Source organism: Phocoena sinus, chromosome 5 (assembly GCF_008692025.1).
Source record: "Phocoena sinus isolate mPhoSin1 chromosome 5, mPhoSin1.pri, whole genome shotgun sequence".
In the NCBI taxonomy this organism is placed as follows: Eukaryota; Metazoa; Chordata; class Mammalia; order Artiodactyla; family Phocoenidae; genus Phocoena; species Phocoena sinus.
In genome coordinates this window covers 100,994,234-101,019,860 of record NC_045767.1, presented here as the reverse complement: position 1 = coordinate 101,019,860, position 25,627 = coordinate 100,994,234, and the positions used below count along the sequence as shown (strand labels likewise).

Sequence of the window (25,627 nt, the reverse complement as noted above, 5' to 3'; positions counted from 1 at the left end):
AGGGAAGTCCCATAATTTTTTAAAATTTATAACCCTCTTAGTATTAAATATAAACCTCAGGCCAAGCCTACATTATATTTAGTATGAATTAGAGCAACAGGCTCCTATCTTGTCACTCTATTAACATTATCCAACTCATCCTTCATTTAATTACAGATCTGGTTATATCATCTCTTAGCTTAAAATCCTCCAGTAGTTTTCCTGGGATAAAGCCCAAACTCTTCCCAGAATACACAAAGCTTCTCAAGACGGGGCTCCTGCTTACCTCTGCAACCTTCACTGCCTCTCACTGGTCCTGAACATGCCACCCTCTCTTGTTCTCAAGACTGTACAGCTGTTACCTCCTCCTGGAATGCCCTTTCCTTCTGTCCACCTGGCAAACACCTGATTGTTCTTTGCTTCTCATGACACCTGTCATCTCTTCTTCAAGGTGTTCTATGGCCTTCCCACCCCAGCAAAGAAAGGCCCTCCTTCCCCTTCTTTATGCTCTTAGAGGTCCTTGTTCACATTCCAGCAATGAACTAGGGGACATGTGTCTCAGCAGTTGCAATACCCTGGAAGGCACGCTACCAGCCTATTTCTCTTGGTATCCTCAACACCATGTACAGTACTGGCACTTGGAAGGCACTCAAATGTTTGTTGAAGGAACAACACTGATGATTTTCAATAAGCTTCCATGATTCTATAAAAGAGCAAGTGGTAAGCTATGTCCATGGTGGAAATCAGTTAGAAAAAAGAAGAAATACTGATTTTGTTTTATAAAAGTAGAGTCAGAAATTTCAGGGAATGAAGAAACAATGACTGAAAAGGGTTGGTTGGGAGGCTATCATGTATACAATGTTATAAAAAGAAACAAGAAAGAAAATAAATTACATTGTCTTTACCCTCTCAATTGAGAAGTTATTTTCAAGTATAAGTTAGAGCAAATGCAAAGCAAGGAAATAGTAGTTGCCTTATTTTCTGACATGCTACCCATCAGATTTTGCTGTATGCACATCAGATGTAACTGCAGATACGGAAAAAGTGAGATAAGTTTAGATGTGCCAATATAAAACCACAAATACGCTACATTAAGTGGGAAAAAACAGGTACAGGATGGTCTGCTCTCATTTGTGTACAAAAATGAGGGAAGGAGGATATAAACATATAAGCTTGAATACTCAGATAATGTCTGAATAGTGGTAGGAAGCCCCTGGAAAGAGTAAGTAAGGCTCTGAGCGGGGAGGGAGATATCACGGAATACTCCTTTTCAGCCCGAATTTTTACTGTGGGAACGTATTATGTTTTCATTTTTAAAAACTAGTTTTAAAAAACCATCGTAGGGGGCTTCCCTGGTGGTGCAGTGGTTGAGAGTCCGCCTGCCGATGCAGGGGACACAGATTCGTGCCCCGGTCCGGGAAGATCCCACATGCCGTGGAGCGGCTGGGCCCATAAGCCATGGCCGCTGAGCCTGCGCGTCCGGAGCCTGTGCTCCGCAACGGGAGAGGCCACAACAGTGAGAGGCCCGTGTACAGCAAAAACAAAACAAAACAAAACAAAACATCCTAGGTAAGGACTCTTGAGATGCTTGGCTTTTGGTGCCCTCCCTATTCAGAACTCAGGCGTGGTGCTGAGAGAGCCAAGCCCCATGGAGAGCCCACACTCGGGTGCCCGGGTCACCAGCCAGCACTATGGGTCACCAGCCAGCACTACGGGTCACCAGCCAGCACTAACCGTGCCCGTGAGAGTGAGCCACCTTGGACGTCTAGCCCACTTAGGACACACATGACCAGCACTACCGCCATCTGACTGCAACTGTAGGGGAGGCCTTAAGTTAGAACTGCCCAGTGAAGCCCAGTCAATCCACAGGACCAGGAGAAAAAAATTAGTTGTTGTTTTAAGCCAAGGGAAAAATAAAATACTAATCAAGGATTTCTGTTTTTAAATGGTCAATTGTTCATGTATTACATTTCTTTCTCTTCCGTCCTGGTAGCCCACTAAATCATGTTAAAAGAAATTAAGGCAAAAACCTACAGAGCAAAGAGAATTGAAGAAATGTCAAGGAAAAAAGAAGAAAAATGGCTACAAAATTTGGAAGCTGGAAAACCGACTGGATGACTTTCAGCAGATCTGAGAAATCAGGGACAAGTAGAAGTATTTTCTAGAGAAAACTGAACAGGAAAGGCTCACTGGAAGGCAAGGTTAAGGCTTGGGCTTCTAAACTAGAGGACTAAGTACAAGTCTACTACTAGTAAGTGGAACCCTAGCCAAAGCAGTCAATTGTGAGAACGGAACAAAGATATTATTAGAAATGTATGAACATAAAATATTTACCTTCTAAGCACATTTCATAGGAAACTATTAGAGGCTACGCTGCAGCAGAATGAGGGTGTTATCCTAGAAATTGGAAGACACAGGAAAAGCCAAATCATGAGGGGACAGCTGACAGCAGGCCTACAAGCAGCCAGTCCAAACAGGAACAGGAGCCCAGACGTCCCTGGGATAAAGGTCACCAGGAAAAACGGGAACTAATCAACTCTCTGATTTCTGTGAACATCTGAAAAAATGACCAACAGACATGGGACAGACTCAAAAGGAAAATTAAGGATTCCTACACAGAAATTTATGAAGGTGGAAAAGAAAAGGTAAAGAGCAGCTATTAAGGGCAGGAAAAGCAAAATGTTGTAAAAGAATGGAAATGTAATCAAAGATACTATTTGGCTCTATAGAAAGTGATATTTTAGGTACCTATTTAATAATATTAATAATGACAATAAAAAACTGAGTATGGAGAAGAGACAGAGGTTATTACAGGAAGTCAATAGATAATGCCTAAATAAATTAAGAAATAGGCATATTACTTAGAAAAATGAAAACAACCTGCAAGTGTTGGGGTGCAGGGTTATTGTTTACATTAACAATAACATTATCAGATTCTTTTGACATATCAGACTTTTTAACTAATGCACATATGTTAATGATTTATATTTTAATTAATCACAATTTTACTATTAAGTAATTATAAGAATTATATATGAAATAAAGTTATTGTTATTACAGACACTTTTCTTGCTAATAAGTCTTGCCTGTAAAAATATAGACTAAGAAGGTACAGTATGCTTCTCTCCTGTAATAGTAAAGAATCCATCCCAGAATTTACCTTATATTCAACAAAATGAATCAAACGTGTTTGTTTGATAAGAGAAACTATGCAATATTTCTTCTACCATGAAAAAAAATGTCACAGATGAGGTTTAATGAACGTAAAATCAGAGTCAAGCATATTATTCTCCAAAATTTTAGCTGTTAGCAGTCATAATTAATCTCTCTAATAATCATGATTCTTCTAAACTGATTAGAATTTAAAATGAAATAGCTACCTTAGAATGAATAACTTCTTTTGCCCTTGAAAGAACAAAAATACTTTTCAATATCTATTTCCAAGAATGAAGACATCTACATTCAATATCTATTTCCAAGAATGTATGTTAGACATATCATTTATAATTTTTAAAAATTAAGTAATAGACTGAGAAAACTGGACTTAACAAAAAACCTGAATGTAAAACAGGCAATTTCTTTGGAAAATGTAGGTTCCCCTGCCCCAAAAATGATTCTCTGAAAATTACCATTATCATTTCAGATTGTATTTCATTCTCTGGCTTCCTAGAATCAGAAATAAAATAGAGACCAAGATCTGCAGGGATGTTTATTAAAATTGAACACCATGAAAAAGATCATAATTACTGAATATAAATGACATACTTTTAAAGGACTGGACATTCTTCCCCACATATTCTGTATATTTTTTGTTTAATGAGAAATGGAAGTCATCCATATTGTATTCAGTTTCCAGAATTGTATTAACTGGAGAAGAATTTATTTATGAGAAACTCCTAAGAGCTAAAACAGTAACTATTAAAAGCTAAAGTGAAAACTCACAAATAAATTTCATTTCCTCCTTTAAAAGTGGAAATAATGATAATGATAAATACTTAAATAGTACCAGGTACTGTTCTAAGTGCTTGACAAAGAAACTGAGGCACAGGTAAACTAATTAAATTTCCCAAAGTTTATTCAGCTAGTAAAGGGTGGAACCAGGATTCATACTGGCAATCTGGTTTTTAAACGGTACATATCTAAATCAATTTCTTAGAAATTTCTTTTATGATTGGTAAACTTTAATGGAAAACAAATCTATTAATTCTAATGTTATCCTAACTATCTGATTCTTAATCTAAAATCATAAAAACATGTGGCATAGCCTACTGTAAACAAATATGTATATTTTATATATATATATATATATGAATATATAATAAACCATGTCAGGAAAACTAAGTACCCCGAATAATTCTATATGAAAACTCTATTTCCTAGGAACAAATAAAGCAATACATATGTGAAAGTTTCTTTATAAATTATACTTGGTAAATAACCCATATATTTAAAAGTGCCTTTACTATAATTTGTGAAGAAAATTTTCAAATATATGGAGTGACTATTAAGCAAGTACTTTTTTTTAAACCACCATTAGGGAGTGACTACTGCTTAAGACTGTGATGAAAGAAATAGCTTTATATATGAGACTTTTTACAAAGAGAAGCTGGATTAAAATGTAACAAATAAAGGATGTTATAAATTTAAATAACAAATAAAAATAAGCATGTAACATATATTGGCTACATATCAATAAAGACTTTTCCTTAACTTACCTGCCAGATAGAGGGCAAATGATATAAATCTGTGGTAGCGAATGAGGAACTGAAGTTGCTCTTCTCTTTGAACAAATGTAGCAAAATAATCAGCTACAGTCTCTCCATAGAAAAAGTAGTTTACACACAGTAGAAAGTACCTATAATTTTAAAACAATTAGCTTCTTTAGATTTGAATTCTTTTCTCCCTCAAACTCAACAAAACTATTTTCTACAGTTTGATGATGACAAAAAGTTCAGAACCAAGTTGAGAAGACCAGTTCATGATATATTCCACCAAAATGCTTTTTTTCCTGTTTTAAACTTAATTTCAAACTTATCAGTCAATAAAAATTTACTGAATAGTTCATGCCTTTATTTAGCTCAATATCTAAATACCAGAAACAGATAATTAGGAAACATTGTAGAAAATACTAGACATACACTCACTCTCATACACTCTCAGACACACACACACACACACACACACACACACACAGCATTAAGTTTATAATGAAAATTCACTCCCAGCTACTCACAGGTCTAATGCTTTGTAAAGATCCTAAGCCAAATTCCCACCTGCCCTAGGGAAGATCAACAGGAAAAGAAGGTAGAGGTAATTTGACCTCTAACCTCACCCTCCTGCCCTGCACATACTGGGGTCTTGCCCCCTCTTCTCAATGCTCTAGATGCACTCTAGTTGAGCAGTGACTCAAAAAGGGTAGCTGTGGGGAACGGAGCTAGCAGCGGGTAAAAATCTCTGGGAAAAACTTTAAAAACTTGATAAATGACCTATCTCTTCTCCCAGTTCTGGTATATCTTTGTCCCCGGGGAGAAGTTGAACCCATGAGATTTTGCTGATGGGAGCATGTGTGAGCCAGAAAAAAAGGCTGAGAAACACTGCCTTAGGGTTCCTCCCAGACTCCTCCTTAGAAGGGCAGAGTCCTAGGCAGCCAGGAGGGCAGTAGAAGATGAAAGGGGTGGTTTCCCTCTGGTTCTCATGAATGGAATTATACCCCACTGTTCCCAAAGGGAAGTATTTTAATTTTTATCAGCTATATTGCCATTTTTCTCTCTCCTACAATGGAAACTGTCTGTGTCGCCTCTGTAAGGCTGTCAAAGCCTACTCCAGCCACCAATCCAACTTTCTGGCCACTACTTCCTAATAAATATACACCTTCTGCTCAGGAGGGCCAGGAAGATCTCACCATCTGTGGCACATGCCTCTTCTGTCCCACATCTGAAACCTGATGGGTGCTGCTTCCCCAACCCAGAACACTCTTCTCTAGCCAAAGCCTGTCTTTATTTCAAGTAACAGTTTCTCTCTCACCTTCTCCAAGAAGCCTCTACAATCATTGGAGCCCATCTTGACCTACCTTTTTCTTCCCCCTACACTTAAAATCAATCCTGCACGGTTTAGCTTTTAATTACTCTCCGACTACTTAATCTACCTAACACTCCCTGTACACATTGCCACTCATGAAGAAACTTTCCAGAAGGAAAAATTAAGTGTTAACAAAACGAAGAAACTGTTTTCGACTACTGTAAACCCAAAAAGTGATACGTTTGTTATAATAAGACACTGGCCCCTCTGGCTGATACTAATCAAACAACTATATTCAAAGACATGGCCTGTTAGGTTAATTATGAACTATCATATTATCATGTTTCATGGTCAAGGTCCTGATAACTAAGAAACCTAGAAAGTTTAAAAAATATATAAAGCTTTAAACATTAAAATTATTTGGTGATTTTTATTTACTAATTTTACATGCATCTGTACATATACAATATTTCAGAGGCTGGTAACTGCCCTGAAATATTTAGCAGGGTGCCTTACGCACTGACCCCAGAGTCTTCCTCATCCCTCTGACTACCCTCCTTGTTGCATGTCACAGGGCCCAGGGCCTGGAGGAGACCAAACCAGAAGCAGCAAAGGTGAGGTCATCCCTCCTCTCACTGCCCTGCCCCCCACCCCCCACCGGCATCCTGGGGCCTATGGGGGCTTTGGAAGAATGAAAAGCTCATGTGGGCCAGCCTGCAGGGGTGGATGGGAGGGGAGGGAGACAGACATTCAGCTTCGGCTTTCCCGTCCTGAATAAACCACTGATCACTCAAAAAAAAAAAAAAAAAAAGACCAAAAAAGACAAAACAAAACAAAAAAACCCCAAACTATTTTCATATCTCATCTTCAAGTCCTTGTAGAAATATCAAATTTTGTGTGTGGTCTCATATCAACTGAGGGGAAATAAGGCAAAAGATTACACATATTCATAACATTTTACAAAATGAAACTTTCTGTTAAAATTGTAATTATAAAGGATACAAAAATGTGTCGAATATAATGCTGAGGTTTTTAAAAAGAGCACAAGAATAGTGTTTATATTCAATTTAAATCAGGTATCTCTACAAAGAGTGAAAGATGAGACATGAAAATAGTTGTGTTGAAATGGGAGCGTTAAAGGTAATTTCCTTCTTTCAAAATTCAATTTCATTCTTTTAATTTATATTTCTTTAAAATCAATCTATAAGGTCAACCATGTAGATACTGATTGATCAGGATGCTTCCTTACAAACTTCAGAAAAGAATCAGATTTTCATATCTGAAACAGTTTTAAGTCACTTACCAGCTTAGTGTTCTAAACCAAGGTAGGTCATAAGAACGATAGACTCTGTAACCTATAGTGATAATTTCATGGAAGCATTTCACTTGGATGCCTAGAACCTGAAACCAAGAGAAAACATTAACATACATTTCTCAATATTTACATTTATGGTGAGTTATTTAATAAGTAGCTTGTTGTCACATGTATTTTAAAAATCTTCAGCCTACCCACTTTTAGTTAGTCTAAATATCAGCAGCAAAAATTCAATATTCAAATTCTCTATAATCAAGTGATATCCCAAAGAGGCAAGAAAAACAATGTTTTATTCAAAAAGTTTGAGAGATCCTTCCCGGGGTAGGAGGTGGCATTGTAGTTTAGAGTTTGAGGGGTATAGTCTGATTGGGATCACAGCTGACTAGGCTTTATCCCTAATTACTGCTTCATTTCTTGTGGTTGTCCATCTCAAGATGGATGCTCTTTCTGTCCATTTGTTTCTTGAGTTATCCTAGGAAAATGATCATAAGTGAAAGTTTGCTTGTATATATTTTTAATCGTACAACCTGGTATTCTTGCCAAGGATAAAGATACTATCGGGACAAATGGCTAAAATATCTTTACCCAGTCACCCAGGGGTTTGGACATGAGCTTTTCATTCTTCCCTCCATGCCAACTCTCCCACAGCCAGCTACACACATCTCTGATCAACCCAAGCAGTGCTTCCTTGACAAATTATAAGCAGCCTTCTACATCTGCAGCCCCACTGGCCAGTCGAGTGAGTCCATGCGGTTCTGTCTGAATAGTGTCCAATACACATGCCTAGTAAATGGGTTTATATTCAAGAATCCCTTTTTGATGGTCTATGTAGCTGTCCTTCAAACTGCTAAATCCACCAATCTGGGTAAAGGTAATTTCTGAGACTGTAGCATCATATCCAGTGTTTGGCTTAAGACAATTCCAAGACTCAAAGAGCAAATGGCAAGCTGAACACTCATCACCGTAAACTAACAGCTTTGTGAATATAGCAGACTTTTTCAACCTCTAGAGAATATACCCAAGGGCTTGTTTTTGTACAACCCTGGAGTTAAGAATGGATTTTATATATATATATATATATATATTTTTTTTTTTTTTTTTTTTTTTGCGGTACGCGGGCCTCTCACTGTTGTGGCCTCTTCTGTTGCGGAGCACAGGCTCCAGACGCACAGGCTCAACGGCCATGGCTCACGGGCCCAGCCACTCTGCGGCATGTGGGATCTTCCTGGACCGGGGCACGAACCCGTGTCCCCTGCATCGGCAGGCGGACTCTCAACCACTGCGCCACCAGGGAAGACCCTGGATTTTATATTTTTAAAGAGTTAAAAATAAAAAACAAAGATTATATGACAGACACATATGTGGCTCCTTAAAGCCTAAAATACAACAATCTGGTCCTTTACAGAAAGAGCTAACCAAAGTCTGCCAAAGAATATACTTTGGGATTTCTTTTTGAGATCGCCACAAACCAGCTTTCCCAATCCTACTGCCCAGGATATTCTTAAGCTATTTTTCCCCACTATACCTAGTACATGTCCAATGACATACTTAAAAGAAGTAGTTATGTCCCCTCAGCCATACAGTAAGAAAATATTATGCCAAACTATTACAAATAGTTCTTTTAAGAAAAACTCGTAAATGTGTTATATTATAAACACAAGAGGAAATTTAAATACTGTCCTTCAAATAGCTTTTGTGTATAACATCAAGTCATTTTTTTAACAATAATAATCCGAGAATGGGGACAATGCTAGATGTTAAGATAAAATGGCAAAGTCATGTTATTTATAGAACCAAGGGCTTTTAGAATATCAAATGAACTGATGCTACTTCTATGAATACATTTGTTCAAGAGCAACCATTAGCACTATATATGGTGTTTCACTGAAAGAAGAAAAAAAGAATTTTTAATATCACACACATCCATGTATATGGTTGTCACTTATAGCTTACCAGCTACATGGAAACAGCCACATGGATATAAGCACAGGCAGACAAAAAACCTGTGGTAAGGGTGGGGATGGGCCCAGTTGGGGTGAAGGAGAAGGATGTACAGAGTCATGTACATAGGAGAGGAGGAGGATGTTAAGGGAACTATAAGTAGTCCAGAGCTGCTGGAACACAAAGCTGGGGTGAGAAGTAGAGAGAGATGAGTCTGGTCACAGCACCACAGGAAACAGCAGGAAAGGCTGCACAAAGGAGTTGGTGCTGATCATGAAAGGACGTGATCAGACATGAATGTCTGGGAATAACAGAGGTAGAAAGAACTGACTGAAGAAGCAGCAAGAGAAGAGACAGTAAGGCAGGCAAGATACCACCATCCACATGAGTATGGATAAGTGCCAGAAGAGGGTGGAGTATAAGGAATGAGAGACATCAAGGAGGTAGAACTGACTGGATTTGGTGCTTGAGGAAACTGGGGAGCTAAGGGAGAGAGGGAAATGCAGGACAACACCAGGGAAGGCTTGGAAAAGTAGATAGAGTTATGCAGAATGGCTGGCGATAGAACAGAAGTTCAGATTTAGATATGTTGAGCTGGAACTATGTGTTATCCAAATAAAAGTGCCTATTTTCACTCTGGGAATCTATTTGAAGAAAATAATCCTGCATATGAAAAAGTTTTATATTCTAATATGTTTAGGATAATGTTATTCACAATAAATAAAAACCAGACTATAACCTGAATGTCTAAAAATAACACGCTGCTCTAAATAACTTATGATGTACTACATTTCATTGAGTAGATGAAGGTATTAAAGCTGATGGCTATAAAGACCGTGGAGCAACACAAAACATTCAATATTTAGTTTAAAAAGGATACAAAATTTTAGTCACACTATAATTACAATCATGGTTTTTAAAAGGAAAAAAAAAGATGAAAGGAAATACATCAAATGGCAGTATTAATTGAGTTGTGGTGGTTGATGATAGGGTTGGGGTGATTTTTTTTTTAATTATCTCTTTTCCAAAGTAATTTCAATATACTTTTATAACTCTCACAATGGGAAAAAAACGAATGCACTATTTAAAAATAAGTTAAATAATGTGAATTAAAACAGCTATTATAGGAGTTCCAGGAAGGGGTGGGGGAACCTCTTATATCTTTTATATGTTCACATCTACCTTTAAATCAAAATATGCTTTAGCAACTCCATCACTTAGAAAGCGTGATTCCAAACTGTGACTGCAACAATTAAAGCACTATAAATAGAAGGTTGGAGGAAAAAAACTCCTTTTATTTTAAGGAATATGAGTTCCATCTTAAAATAGTAACTATCATTTGCTAGAAGTAAGTTTTTAATAAAACTCTCTTGAATTCGTCATTTTTGAGTGCTGATATTATAAGGCAAATGCAAGCTAGGTACAAAATGTACTTCTCAAAATATAAATGACCTAGTCAGGGTTGTGAATGTAAATAATACCTTAAAACACATAAAGGTAGTATCAATTGAGTACCAAGTGTGTGTATATCCATTCATGTTCCCTTAACATAAACATCATAAATGCAACTGCGATGGATGAAGACAAATAATAAAAAGGAGGGACACTGTACATATCCCTGAGAGCAGGCTCTCGCTGTTCACTGCTAAACCATGTTCAGCACCCAGGAAATGCGTGATGTTTGTCATGAATGTATTTCTACTTCTTACTTCTATCACTTTGGGCTTCAAGTGTTTCATACTTCTTTAGATATAAAGGCTTTTATACACAGGGAATCCTTTGCTGTGAAAATCCTTCCTCCAGGGGCTCCCCTGGTGGCGCAGTGGTTGAGAGTCCGCCTGCCAATGCAGGGGACATGGGTTCGTGCCCCGGTCCAGGAGGATCCCACATGCCGCGGAGGGGCTGGGCCCGTGAGCCATGGCCGCTGAGCCTGCGCATCCGGAGCCTGTGCTCCGCAACGGGAGAGGCCACAACAGTGAGAGGCCCGTGAACCGCAAAAAAAAAATCCTTCCTCCAAGGTCTCCCCTTCACCCCAGTGAATCCTACTCAACTTTCAAGACCGCAGTGCAGATGCTGGGCACTGGATAAAGTCTGGAAAGTCTCCTGGCTCCCCCCTTTGCTCTCATAGCATCCAATTCATGTTTTCAAATGCTTACTGCAGTTTATGATTACATATCTGATCAGTTCTTTAATATGTAGACAGTAAGCTCCATGAGGGCAGACACAGGTGCATTTTTCTCAGCATGACTGCATCATTCCCCAGCACTGCCTGGCATGTAGCAGGCATCCTGAAGCATGTGTTAAATGAAATGAATTAAAAAGCTGAAAAAATGTGTCTGACTTCATAACTTGTTGGGCTTCCCATATACAACAAAATCCAACTCCCAGAATGTCTTTTGCTTGCCTCTCTAGTCTCATCCCTAGACACTCTCCACATGTATAACTCACAAACCCCCCAACGGACCACAATCTCTCCTTACTACACCCCTGCCCCTGATATCCCCAACTTGGAATGCCCTCCCCCATCCAGTGCTTCTTTATGACTCAGCTTTCGCATCACCTCCTCTGGAAGTCTTCCCTCATCTCTCTCTCACACTGGATGAGGTCATTTTTTTGCTATGCTCTTCCAACAAGATCTATCATGGGGTTTATTCCACTCATTTACTACACCATTTATTCATATGGTTACTTACATGTCTCTGCCATTAGAATGAGTCCCCTGAAGTCAGGGATCTAGCTAACAGTCATATACGTTGAAGTCGTGTGTGGTGTGTGTGTTTCTGTTCTACCTAATGCTTGGTGCAATGTCTGACACAAAGTTGTGTATCTACTGAATATCACGTATACTTGATACACACTGAATGGCCAATTTGCAAATGGAAAAGATTAGTCCAGGTCATTTCATGAACCAGAAGATGCTTAAAGGAACTAAATTTGCTGCTGTCAAGCCTCGAACCACCTTCTTTTTCATGACATGCTCAAATTTACTTCAATATCAGTGCGAAAAACAAAGCAAGAGACACTTGGGCAAACACTTACAAGAAGCATCAGCATAAAGGATCCCATATAGATGATCAGGAAAAACAATGAAATCATAGTTAGAGTAAGAATTCCACGAATCCACCAGTTTTTCCACCTAAAAAGGAAATATTTGTAGAGTTAGCATTAACGTGTTCTTAAATTTCTGTGTGTTGTTACAGTAATGAGTTGCCAGACTTACAGGTTTCCCTTAACTATATTTTAGGAATCCCCTATACTTTACCTTATACAATAACAACAACGCAAACCAAACAAACAAACCAATAGCATTCGCTCACTCACTGAGAGCTAAAGGAAATGTAAAAATCCTGTTAGCCGAAGAAAAGAACTAGTTTTTGCTCCATGTGAACAGGATGAATCGCGAGGCTGGGAGGTGAGGTGGCCAACGCAGGTGTGCGCACGTGTCCGCCCAGGGCCACTCAGGTGGGAAGGAGGGGCCAGGTGCACAGCCCTCCCAAAGGGTGTCTGTCCTTCCGTGTGGTGGATAAAAAGAGTATGGATTTTAAGGTGGTGTAGAACAGAGAGCACGGCCTTGCAGTGAGAAAAAGTAAAGAAAGGAAAATGCGGAACTGAAACTGGAAAGCACCGCGATTTCAAGGAAATGAGGAAGGTGTGGGGAGGTCTGTCATTGAGGGCAAGGCCAGACTGAAGGTCAGTTCTTTCTGTTGCTCAGCGTGTGCTGCCTGGTTTCCTGTGGGGACAGAGCCTTTCATAGAAAAGTATTCTCTTCTCCTTGGGCCTCTGCTGGTGCTTAGAGCACAGCTTCCCTGAGGCACACCTGGCTGGTCCCCGGTAGACTGAGAATTGACCTCCTCGACCCTCTGCTGTCAGTAAGAGCCTGGGGAGCCCATCTGCCTGCCCTCCATCACCACAGGAGCCTCACACTTCACCCCCAGTGTACCTTACAAATATTTTCACTCTTTATGTGGCTACGTCATAAGAAATGTCAGCAGCCACTGTATGAAACACCTCAGATCGTTCTAACAACACCTATAGAAGCATGATGTTTTCTCAATCTAAAACTGCTGCCCTCTGAGTTTATTCATTCTACACTCATTTTACATTACACTCACAGTAAAGTTTTTAAATAATTTTCTGATTTCTATTAATTCAAATGCTAACATTTAAATTATATCACAAGAGATTTTGACCCAACGTATAGTAACATATATGCACTGTATTCTAAGCACAAGCCCTCGTTCTCCTCTCTGTAACAGAAATATTAGCTGATTTCATCCATTTATCAAATACTGATTACACTCCCTGCTTTCAATCACTCTCCTATATAGCCTAGATACCCCTAACTACTCTTTCTCAAATATCCCTTTGATCATGTCCACACAAGACCTAAAATGCCAACAGTAAGTCCAAACTCTTTTATATAGTTTCCAAGGTTTTTCACAAGGTGGTCAAATTGTACTTACCCAATTTTATTTCCCTCTACTGTTTAGTTAAGTATGTAGACTCATACATTTTTCATGAGACTGTAAGCTTTGGGGCTGAACTGAAATGAATGCAGAATCAAAAATGCTACAGCTGAAAGGTTCTATTTGACTTAATAGAACGAACTCTTTGAGGATGAATGAATGGATTAGGAAACTGGGCTAGGTCGCACAGCTAGTCAGAGGTAAATAAAAGACCATAAGCCAGTCTCCTGATAATAATCCTGTCTTCCTTGCACGAACCTCAGAAATGTACTTAGCCCTCCTTCATAACTGATTCTCAGACTCAGAATTACTGAGAACCTCTTCTAGAGAAGAGGACACTACCCAAGTGTCAGAAATCAGACCTTGGTGGGAGTTGAAAGGGCCAAGTGTACCTCTAATGTTAAAGGAGTGGCTCTGACCAGCAGAGAATGGTAGCTTCTGAGAACCAGAGATTTAAACAAATACCTACTCTCTTTTATTATACAGATGTTACTCCAGGCAGAAAAATTCCCCTCCCCAACAAGACTTAATTGCCTTATTTTAATTTAAATGACTCCCCAAATCTCCCAAGAATACCTAACACAAAGTTAAGCACATAAAAGCACATACTTAAACTTAATATATATATCCATTGATACAGTAACCCAAAGTTATCTCTTAGGGGAGAAGCACTGAGTTCAAAACAGAGCATTGATATGCAAAAGAATATGTACCATTGTAACTAAAATCCAGAGGAAAGTCTGGTTCCGAATTCAAAATTCTTGATTTCCTTTACCATGCCACCATGATCACATTAGAGTAAGCCTTAATTTTGAGTCCAAGTCATCACCTCACAGATTGTTTTAGGTAAAGGAACTCAGAATCAGTAGAGAAATCCATTCAAGTCTCATGTTTCCAGGACCTATATGAGCTAGAAATAAAATTTCTAAAAAGTATATAATTAATCAGCATCCTTTAAAGTGATTATCTAAAGTGGTTACACATTTATTGCTCAAATCAGTTATGTGATGCACAATGTCTTACTGTTACTACAACTCTTAAGGGGTTTTTATTTCAAAAGTAATAAAAATTTGGGCTTCCCTGGTGGCACAGTGGTTGAGAGTCCGTCTGCCGATTCAGGGGACACGGGTTCGTGCCCTGGTCCGGGAAGATCCCACATGCCGCGGAGAAGCTGGGCCCGTGAGCCCTGGCCGCTGAGCCTGCATGTCCGGAGCCTGTGCTCCACGACAGGAGAGGCCACAACAGTGAGAGGCCCGCGTACCGCAAAAAAAAAAAAGTAATAAAAATTTATTGGCTTTTTTTTTTTTTGGCCATGCCACACAGCATGTGGGATCCTAGTTCCTCGACCAGGGATCGAACCCATGCCCCTTGCAGTGGAAACGCGGAGTTTTAACCACTGGACCGCTGGGGAAGTCCCAAAAGTAATAAAATTTTAAAAAAAATTTTCCTAGTGGTACAAGCATAATGAGAAAGACCTAGGTTGGCAAGGCAGTTCACCTGAGCCAAGAATTAGGGCACAGAAGCACTCTTCAAGAACAAACAAGAACTTGGTGGGCCATCTAGCAAAGAGCAGGGGTTTTGAGAAAGTCTATCTACCAGCCTTAGAAGGAAGTTAACGGGATGTGTGCAGGTTCCCAGGGCCAAAGAAGATGGCATTATAGAGTACAAGAGCACCAGCAAGACTATGCCTGGGTATTTCCACGGTTTCTCAACCTTCACTAGTAACATTTGGGCCAGATCATTCTTTGTTGTGAAGAGTTGTTCTGTGTACTGTAGGATCTTCCCTGGCCTCTACCTACTAAGTGCCAGCAGCACCACCTCTTTTTTTTTTTTTTGCAGTATGCGGGCCTCTCACTGCTGTGGCCTCTCCCATTGCGGAGCACAGGCTCCGGACGCACAGGCTCAGCGGCCATGGCTCATGGGTCCAGCCGCTCCACGGCATGTGGGATTTTCCCAGACCGGGGCACAAACCCGTGCCCCCTGCATCGGCAGGCGGACTCTCAACCACTGCGCTACCAGGGAAGCCCCAGCAGCACCATCTCTTATGGTGACAACCTAAAATGCCTCCAGACACTGCCAAATGTTCACTGGTTGGGGGAAGGTACAAAATCCAAGGCACTGCCCCTTCCAGAGAGAACTACTAAGTTAGACTCATTGCTGAAGAAGCTCTTTACTAAAGGAGAGAGCCAGACTTCACTGGCTAATGAATATTCATTTCCACAGACCCATACACGGGTCAAGAAACAGACTGGGACAACTGCCAAGTGACTGAAGACCTTTCACGCTCTTTCCAATTTCAATGGCTTATGCTCTTTTTGGCATTATATATTAGAGCCTTAAAAAATGAACATAAATTTTGACCAAGGAATTTCACTTTTAAAGTTTTATACTAAGAAAATAATTATTGATTCTAAATAAAAGTTAGCTATAAAGAAATATATTTAAAGCAGAGTTGGTTTTGTGAAAATTTAGAAATTGGCTAAATGTCTAGCAATTGCTGTTAAAGTTAAGTAAGTTGAACTATAGCTCTACAAAGAAATATATCATACAGTCATTAAAATATTTACACATATTTCAGGATGTTGTTCCTAATACCATGGAATGAAAATGAAAATAACAAGGCAGAAAACAGTACAGTGCTATTTTTACATTACACACACAGGCACACACATGCACACAATGTAAAAAACAAAAAAGTTTCAAAGATAAACATCACAGTATTTTAAATATTAATGTCTTGGTAGGAGGATGATAGGGTTTTCTTCGACAAACCATGTACATTCCTTATATAATTAGTATTTTTAATCCTATGCATCTACAATTTCTAAATCTTTGTAAGGCAGACTATTTGGGGTATTAAAAAGAGGCTAAAATGTAGATTTTAAAACATTTATTTAATCTTTACAGAGAAGTTTCTCGAAAAGATTGAAACTAGTCATATATTATCTGCTGTTAAAACCAATTCTTTCATAAATAGAGCACAATGCCTAGGTTCAGAATGTGGCTCTATCACTTGCTAGCTACACGACCCTTGATATAAAACATTTCTGTGCTTCAGTTTCTCCATTTATACAGTTACAGGGTTGTTGTGAGAATAAATTAGTCAACACATATAAAGTGCTTGGAGCAGCACCTAGCAAATATACATGCTCAATAAATACCAGCTACTACTACTTGCCATTGTTGCTTTATGCCAGGAAAAAAAAAATTATTAAGGAAAATCTTGTTATGAGTGACACAAAGGAATCCAGCATTATTCTTACATAACATCAATATGAAAAAAAATCCAGATCTAAGAAAGACCAGGTGAGATTTTTAAAAAAAGGTACATCTGTGAACTAGGTCATGAAAACAACTGGGAACAAGAACTACTAAAATGATAACCATGCTTTTAATAATGGACAGCAAAAAATTATATATCTATTGGCTAAAAAATATGAAAACTTTGTTTTGAACCAATTTATTCTACTATGGTCATCCTCTAGGAAATTAAAAATCAGAAAAGCTCACATTATATTCACTAGATATGACTAAATCAGTATTTTTCAAACTCCAATTTATGACCCATGGGTAGTAAAATCAATTTAGTAATCCAGCGTATTTTTGTTCAATAACATAGAACAGCTATCAAAAATAAAAGAAATCAGAGAGCATCACACATAGCAATGGCAAGAATTGCTTTATAACATTTTTACAGCAGTTAAAATATACATTTGTGTGTCTCTTGGGGCATGGTGTAAAATGGACCTCTTACTGTGTGTAACAGTATTAAAAACTTGAAAAAAGAGTGTTCTGTACCAATATTTCAGGTTTCATATGTTAATCTGGATATTATATTTATTTTGCTTTTATAAATTTTATAATTCATATTACAAAGAATACAATGAAGGGCAATATAAAATTAGCTGAAATTGGGTGGTTATTAAACATTTAAAAGTATAGCACAAATATAAAATGGTAAAGGGTTGTAGAGTTTTGGACAATGATTTTAAACTCTGTTAAAAGGAAAAAAAATACCTATTTCCATTTGGCATTTGAAAAACAGGGAACAGAGAATATAGAATTTTCTTTTTTAGATGTTCCAATACCAGAAAAGGCAACCTGATTTGGTAAATGGGTCACTGGCTTCAGAAACCTGTCAGACAAGGGCAGAAATGCCAGGTCCACAACTTGCTAGCTCTGTAACCTTCACCAGTTAACCTCTCAGACTTGGTTTTCTCACACTTAACAAGATTTTAAGGATGAACGAAAGGATGTACATCAAGCCTCTAATACTGTGTTCATATATGGTGAAAAAGTGTAAAGCCTCCTCTCATAGCTCTAAAACTCACCAAAAGTGAAATTTATTACATTGGACATGGTCCAGGATAACCTCACAGTTTATTTTGTGTACCCATTAGATTCATCTTCAACCAACCATACCTTGAAGACAAACCAGATAGAGCTTTCTTGAGGATCTCAGGGGTTCTATCTGAGGATGGTGGAATTTCTGGAATATCAGAATCTGTTCTGGAATCCAAATCTCCATATCTGTCATCAATATCTGTTTCCTAAAATTAAAGAAAAAAGAAAATCACTTTGCAAAATAAAAGGAAGAAAAAGCACATGCTTGCCAATGCATTTATTTATTGCTCAGTGTGCCAACTCTCATTTACATAACTTAAAACAAAAAATTAACTTACCTTGAATATCCAAGCACTGTTGTACATCCTAGTTAGGAAAGTTTGATTATCTTTGCTAAAGTCTATCAATATAAAGGATTAATTTAAACAAAAGACACAAAAAGAAACTCCTATATTATCTAAATCAGAAATTTTCCACAGAATCAAACATTTATTGTTTTTCTACTTAACAAAGAATATGGTGTTAATGCCACATAGATTCTGATCAACTGTACATAGTCTCTTTTTTATTTGATTACAATCAAAGTATCAACAACAAGAGAACTGTCTTACACTGGCATAGCATTTTAGATAGATAGATAGATAGATAGAGAAGCCGAATCCAGCCTCTGTACCCCGACCCTGAGTTAAATCTCAGACAGCTTTGGGTGAAGTAGAAAAGAATAGCTTTATTGCTTTGCCAGGCAAAGGGGGCCACAGTGGGCTAATGCCCTCAAAACCCATGTGTCCCAACTTGGAGAGGGTAGTGAGAAGTTTTATAGTAATGGGGTGTGATCAGCTTGTGGACATTCTTCTGATTGGTTGGTTGATGAGGTAAGTAGAAGTCAGCATCATCAACCTTAAGATTCCACTGGTCTGGGGTCTACGTGCTTGTGGGAAGCATACCATCATTAATTGTTAACTCTTCCCACCTGGAGGGGGTTTCAGTATCTGCAAAACAGCTCAAGATATTGTTGTGTGTATCCATTGATGGGGAACCAGGACCCTGCCCCAAGGCTGCACTATTGTTTCTCTTGACTGTTTCTCCCTTGTCTCACATCCCCTCCATTCCCTAATTAACAACTGCTTGAATCTGCCCATTGGAACTCAGAGAAGGTCATGGAGGCTGAATGTAGGCTATTTTCTGCAATCAGAGAAATGGAGGGACATAGAAAGTCTTTGTACCCGAGAGCCCCACAGGGCCATGCTCAGTATCAATCTCCCCTTTTCTTTGATATTCCTCAATCTTGAGAACAGATGTTGGACAAGGAAGGGAATAACTGTTTTGGATAGAGACATTAATCATAAACTCAGCAGAGGAACTTGGTTTCAGGGGACTTGGTTTTTTTTTTGTTTTTTTTGTTTTTTATGGGTTTTTTTTGCGATACGCGGGCCTCTCACTGTTGTGGCCTCTCCCATTGCGGAGCACAGGCTGCAGACGCGCAGGCTCAGCGGCCATGGCTCATGGGCCTAGCCGCTCCACGGCATGTGGGATCTTCCCGGAACGGGGCACGAACCCGTGTCCTCTGCATCAGCAGGCGGACTCTCAACCACTGCGCCACCAGGGAAGCCCAGGGACTTGGTTTTAATCTCCCTTTTTTAACCTTCCCTGAATCTTTTAGGGAATAGGGTGACAACTGCTCTGGCTAATTCCAGCTGAAATGGGGCATAGTCCTGCCTCAATTTGGGACACCGAGTTGGAAATATTACTGAGTTCCAAGTCCTGGATCTGAGTTTAGTATGATTAAGGTCTCAATCCCCTGGGAATTTAAGCCTGAAACCCAGTCTGGACCTGGCTCTTTAAGGGAGACTTGTAGCCAGGTAGCCAGTTGTCTAATTTTATCTAACTAGGTTTTAACTTCTGATATGGTATTCAGATATATATAACAGGAGCCATTGGCCATTAAATATGTCTCCTCTTTTGTTGTTAATATCTGATCTAAAGCAATTTTATTGTCTAAAAAGTTTAATAGTTACAAGGGGATACCTTGAAACTATAAGTTTGCAGTTACCAGTGGACACTGTTTTGAGATTGGCTGGTGCCATCCCCTAGGTCTGACACAGCTCAGAAAATTCGAGCTCTCAGCAATATAGGAACATGTCTGAAATCACATCCATATGTCTGAACCAACAGCTCCTCCATTTTGACTTCCAATTGCATTTCTCTTCTTAATGGCCAAAGCAGATGTCACCGTTAATGATTTCGGTGCTTTTCTAGATATGAGAAGATGCAAGAATTTGGGCTCATAAAATCTTCTGAAAATATCTAACTATCTAAAGCCCTGTTCTGCCAGTTTTTCTCAGAGCAGAGTGACTCATTCCTGATCTCCACCCTGAATTCCTTTCAGGGGGTGTTGAAGGTCAGTGGCCACAGTGGCCATTGGCCTATTCCTTGCAGAGGCAGATGGCAATTTGCAGTTGGCAGAGCCCCTTCAGGATCATAAACTTGACCATGGTTTGCGGGCATTTCATGACCATTTTGTCCCACGGTGCTAGGAATGCTCATTCCCAGGTCTGGCAAAGATTTTGCTGATAGGCCACTCAATGTGCTATTACTTACTGGACTAGGCCTTACTAGTAACCAAAAGTCTCTGGGCCACCTGTCTTCCTAGTCTCTTATGGTCCAGGAAACTATTCCCTCTTGTTGCTTCTTCCCATATCTAGTTACACTATTACAATCATTGATCTCATATGGAACTATACATCATCATTTTATCAGAGGTTCAGTCACACATTTGATAATGCAAGAAACAACAATTTTGCAAAACAGGCAATATAAAAAACAATATAGCTAGCAGATTAGTAAGGTCATAATTCAGAATATAAGTTAAGAACTTCCATTAGGTGCAGCCCAGTATATCCCAGGTCTTCTGACTTAGTCTGTTCTGTACCAATCCTTATCTTTAAGGGAAATTATATATTGGCATTATCCATAAGGCACCCAGCCCAGTTTCCTAGTGTTACTAGTCTGGTTATCCCTAGTATGGGTTTAATTGTCCCCAACATAAGTGACCCTTTAAATTTGAATGAACATAACCTGGTGTTAATCTCCTGGTTGTAGATCATGGAGCATCTGATCTTTATCCAAAGACTGATTACAAAGTTAGGCTTCAGAAACAAACTTAGAGTGTTCTTCTGACAATTTAATTAAATTTTGGAACAAGATAACATAACCACAAGGAACTATCTGGGAAGCAAGTCTTGGTAAGCACAGACATTAATTAACAAAACTAGAATTTAATATTCAGTGAAACATAATTTTTTTCTAAAATTGCCCCCATGTTCATCAAGTATAGCCAAGACTAATTTGTTTCTAAAATAAGATTGGTCCATTGACCACATAGGTTCTTCCACATTGACTCTGGTGTAATTCCTCAGAAGAAGTCTCAGACTAAATTTCCAAAAGGCCTCTCAAGGCCAAGAAAGCCATATCAAAGGCCTGCCATCAGATTTTGCCTAGGTGGATTTCTCTCTTTTAGAGGTCCCCAAAATATCAAGATTTCTGCACATGCCAGGAGACAGTTTTTCTCATTCGCCTGATAAGGCTGCTCAGAATCCAAGAGTCTCCAGTTTTTGAAGGGAACAGGCAGAGGGAAAAGAAAAATATCTCAAATTTACTCACAGAGGTGTAATTTACCAAATTGTTGCAAATCATAACCAACTTGAGGGGAAGTTTTTTTCCTATATCTGGAAAACACAGATCAAAGCCAGTAACATTTCAGACAAAACCCATAAAAATTATAACCATGTTCACCAGTTCATTTAGTAACCAATCCTCTTGTTAACTTTTTATGAAACCATCAAGTTTTCCCTTAGGATTTTTTTTTTTTAATTTCTTACCCAGTTTCCCAGTACAACCTGAGATTTATCAAAATACAAAATAATAACTGTCTACAAATCATAGACTTAAAAAGTCATGGTTAAACATTTGATCACAATGGGATTGACAAAAAGAAATTTAGTTATTGCTGTAACGTGCAACATTTTTAAATAACTAGAATTACGACTGATAACATTTTACAAGGACATACTAGATTTTTAGGAATGCCATGTAATTTAACATACTAATTAAATATTTCTCTCTGAGATGCCTCGGCCTTCTAAAGCATCTTAACGTTAGTTGGAGGTTGAAAGAACTTTTAGAATCTGTCACACAATACTTATTTCATTTAACCAAAGTGAAGAGACTTCAAAAGCAAATATAGATCGCTTAAAGGCAAAGAAACTCACGAGCTGTCATCAAAAGCAGTATTCTAAGAAAACTTTGAAGGGAGAAACCGAATCTGAATCTGGTCTTGCTCTAGCCCACTCCCAACAAAATCCATCTACCTAACTAGATTTAATAATCCAATCTTAGAAAATCCTGACCATGCACAATTCTAAAAACATGTGCTTTCTTATGGAGAATATCCCAGGGTGGCACCAAATACCTTTAGATTCCTAAATACCTTTAGTCTCCTCTCTGCCAAGGGAAGCCAACATTCACTAATTAATGTTTCAGTATCTTAATATTTTATTTGGAAATGACCTACCTATTCAATAAACTTCCATCATTTAACTTAACTCTAAATTTTTAAGCTACCAAGCAGCTGAAAAGATTATTCTTAAGTACACATTCCTAAAACAATTATTCCTAAAGAGTTTTACCCAAAAGCTCTTATCTCACTTGCATTACTTAACATTGATAACTCTAAAGAAATGTCTATATTAATCAAACCAACAAGCTTAAGCCACCTTCAATAGCAAATATCAGTTCAGTACTGAATAATCCCCAGATCATGTGGTCCCAAAATTTATCTTGGCCATTTTCTACACATTTAGATTGAATTTGTAAGTGCTTGATTTTAAGTGAATTAAATAGAGCTCATTTACAAGTTAACTTTTACATAAAGACAACCAGAAATCTCAGTTTTTCCGCTTGATTTTAAAAAGGCTTCCCCCCTCTGCCCCCCACCTTTTTTTTTTTTTCTAGAGATAGTCTAGATAAGATAAGTATTCCTGAGGGTCTGGGCACAGTGGTCTCTCGCAGTTTTGTAACAATACCCTGGGGGGCGAGGGGCGGTTACAAGATGGAACAGAACTCTGGTTACCCATAACAAGGCTTGTCCCAAAGGGAAAATCCCAACCAGCATTCCGCCACAGGCAAAGCCTGACACAACAGGGAAGGATTCCCTGGTATTGTCTCATGTGATCCCTGTTATTTAGCAAAGACATCTCGACCAGTCAATATAAGTACTGACACACATACATACAAACAACAAACACGGTCCCACAAACAAAAGATCAGACAAGGTGTAGCCCAAAGATTCCATTTCCACTCCCAGGCTGAGAACTCAAAATGGCTTGCAATGATTGGGTAGAATTTTCCCATCCTGGGCAAGCCTGAGTGGCTTACCCCAAAACAATATCCACAAAAACACAAACAACAGATAAACTACGGCCACACAGACAGAATATCAGAGGAGGTATAGTTTAAAAATTCCACTTCCATTCCCAGAGAAAGGCTTGCAAATAGATTGGGTCAGTTCTTGAAAGAGAACAAACCCAGAGTTGGCTCTCAGGGAGCCCAGAGTGGCTAGCCCAGATGGAGTGGAGAGAATTCCCAGCCTTTCCATTCCTGTGACAAAACAATTCTACCTGAAGAATAGTATAATAATTTAGGCCACCATGCAAAGGCCACCTCTCCTCACTTTTAAGAATATACTTTGGCCAAACAGAATTACAATAGAACCTTATTCTTTTTAGTCATAGATTCATAGTTATAGGTCGACCAATCTGCCAAAATTTTCCCGGGGGGCTATCAGATGGAATACAAGAAGAAGCGCTTCCCATGTTGAGTCGAATTAAACAGCCTCACACACAAAATGGAAAGCAAAACCAGAATCCTCGCCAGCCAAACAGAAGCCACACACACACAAAAAGAAACAAACAGCCCAAGGCTCAAACTGGCTTCCAACTCCCTCTAACCCGGTGGCCTTGGATCTTCCTAATGGAAAAATCCCCAAACGGGAACCAGAGGTTCACCAAACAGACCAAACCAAGTGGCCTCAGCATGCAAGCTGAGGGGGCTTACCAAAACACTGGCAGAGGTGTCGTAACATCCCAAACGCTACTTTTCTGCTTCCCCAAAACAATTCCTTGGAGTAGGAAGTCCAGGGCAGTGAGGGGGGAGGAAGAGAGGAATGTCCTCAAGGCAGAGATGGCCTTGGCAGCTGCTAGGGTGGTCCCTCTTCTGCCCTACTCCCGCCTTGGAGTTCCAGCTGCCAGGATGGCGGACAGGATAAACTGGGGCTTGGCCTTTCCAGGCAAGAGTCCCAGGCGATCTGGCCTCTAAAGGAATTCTCCAACCTTCCGCTCTCTTGAAAGAGGCTGGCATGGAGAAAACCTCGGAGCGTCCGATCAAGCCAAGGGACCCCCCCACCCCGACCTGGGACTGTCCCTAAGTCAGTCCCGTGCTGTGCACCAAAACTGAAGCCAAATCTGGCCTCTGTACCCCGACACCAAGTTAAATCTTGGAGACAGAGTTTTGGGTGAAGTAGAAAAGAATAGGTTTATTGCTTTGCCAGGCAAAGGGGGCCACAGCAGGCTAATGCCCTCAAAACCGTGTGTCCCAACTTGGAGAGGGTAGTGAGAAGTTTTACAGTAATGGGGTGTGATCAGCTTGTGGACATTCTTCTGAGTGGTTCGTTGGCAGTGAGCTAAGTAGGTGTCAGCATCATCAACCTTCAGGTTCCAACTGGTCTGGGGTCTACATGCTTGTGGGAAGCATACCATCATTACTTGTTAGCACTTCCCACCTGGAGGGGATTTCAGTATCTGCAAAACAGCTCAAAGGTATGGTTGTGTGTATCCATTGATGGGGAACCAGGACCTTGCCCCAAGGCTGCACTATTGTGTCTCTTGACTGTTTCTCTCTTGACTCGCATCGCCTCCCTTCCCTAATTAACAACTGCTTGAATCTGCCCACTGGAACTCAGGGAAAGTCATGGAGGCTGAATGAAGGCTATTTCCTGTAATCAAAGAAATGGGGGACTCAGAAAGGCTTAGTGCCCAAGAGCCCCACAGGGCCCTGCTCTGTATCAATCGATAGATAGGTATAGATATGCAGGTATATAGATATACACACATATATATATGTATGAATATATATATTTATATATATATATATATATATATATATATATATATATACACACACACACATATATAGTTTTTTTAAGTGTTTAAACTTCCATCATTTTATTAGACCCTCAAGAGACAATCACGGCCAAGATGGTGGAGTACAAAAACCTTGAGCTCACCTCCTTTCATGGGCACACCAACTTTACAACTATTAACAGAACAACTACTGATGATAGTGATAGAATCTACCAGAAAAGATCTTCTACAACTAAAGATCCAAAGAAGGAACCACAGATGGGTAGGAGGGGCAGTGCTGTGGTATAGTCAAGAGCCATACCACTAGGTGGGCAACCCACAAACAGAAGAATAATTACAATTGCAGAGGTTCTCCCCCAGGAGTGAAG

The 25,627-nt window shown here is 39.3% G+C and overlaps 1 protein-coding gene across 1 annotated transcript in view; it reads right to left on the bottom strand.

Annotated features, from left to right (window-relative positions):
• Window positions 1-25,627, bottom strand: part of CDS1 (CDP-diacylglycerol synthase 1) — a 74,809-nt gene that overhangs the window by 23,902 nt on the left and 25,280 nt on the right. The window contains exons 2-5 of the mRNA XM_032633716.1: window positions 18,142-18,269; window positions 12,293-12,389; window positions 7,301-7,398; window positions 4,695-4,834 (exon numbers count right to left, since the gene is read on the bottom strand). Coding sequence (XP_032489607.1) covers window positions 4,695-4,834; window positions 7,301-7,398; window positions 12,293-12,389; window positions 18,142-18,269 — 463 coding nt within the window. The remainder of the gene's footprint in view (window positions 1-4,694; window positions 4,835-7,300; window positions 7,399-12,292; window positions 12,390-18,141; window positions 18,270-25,627) is intronic.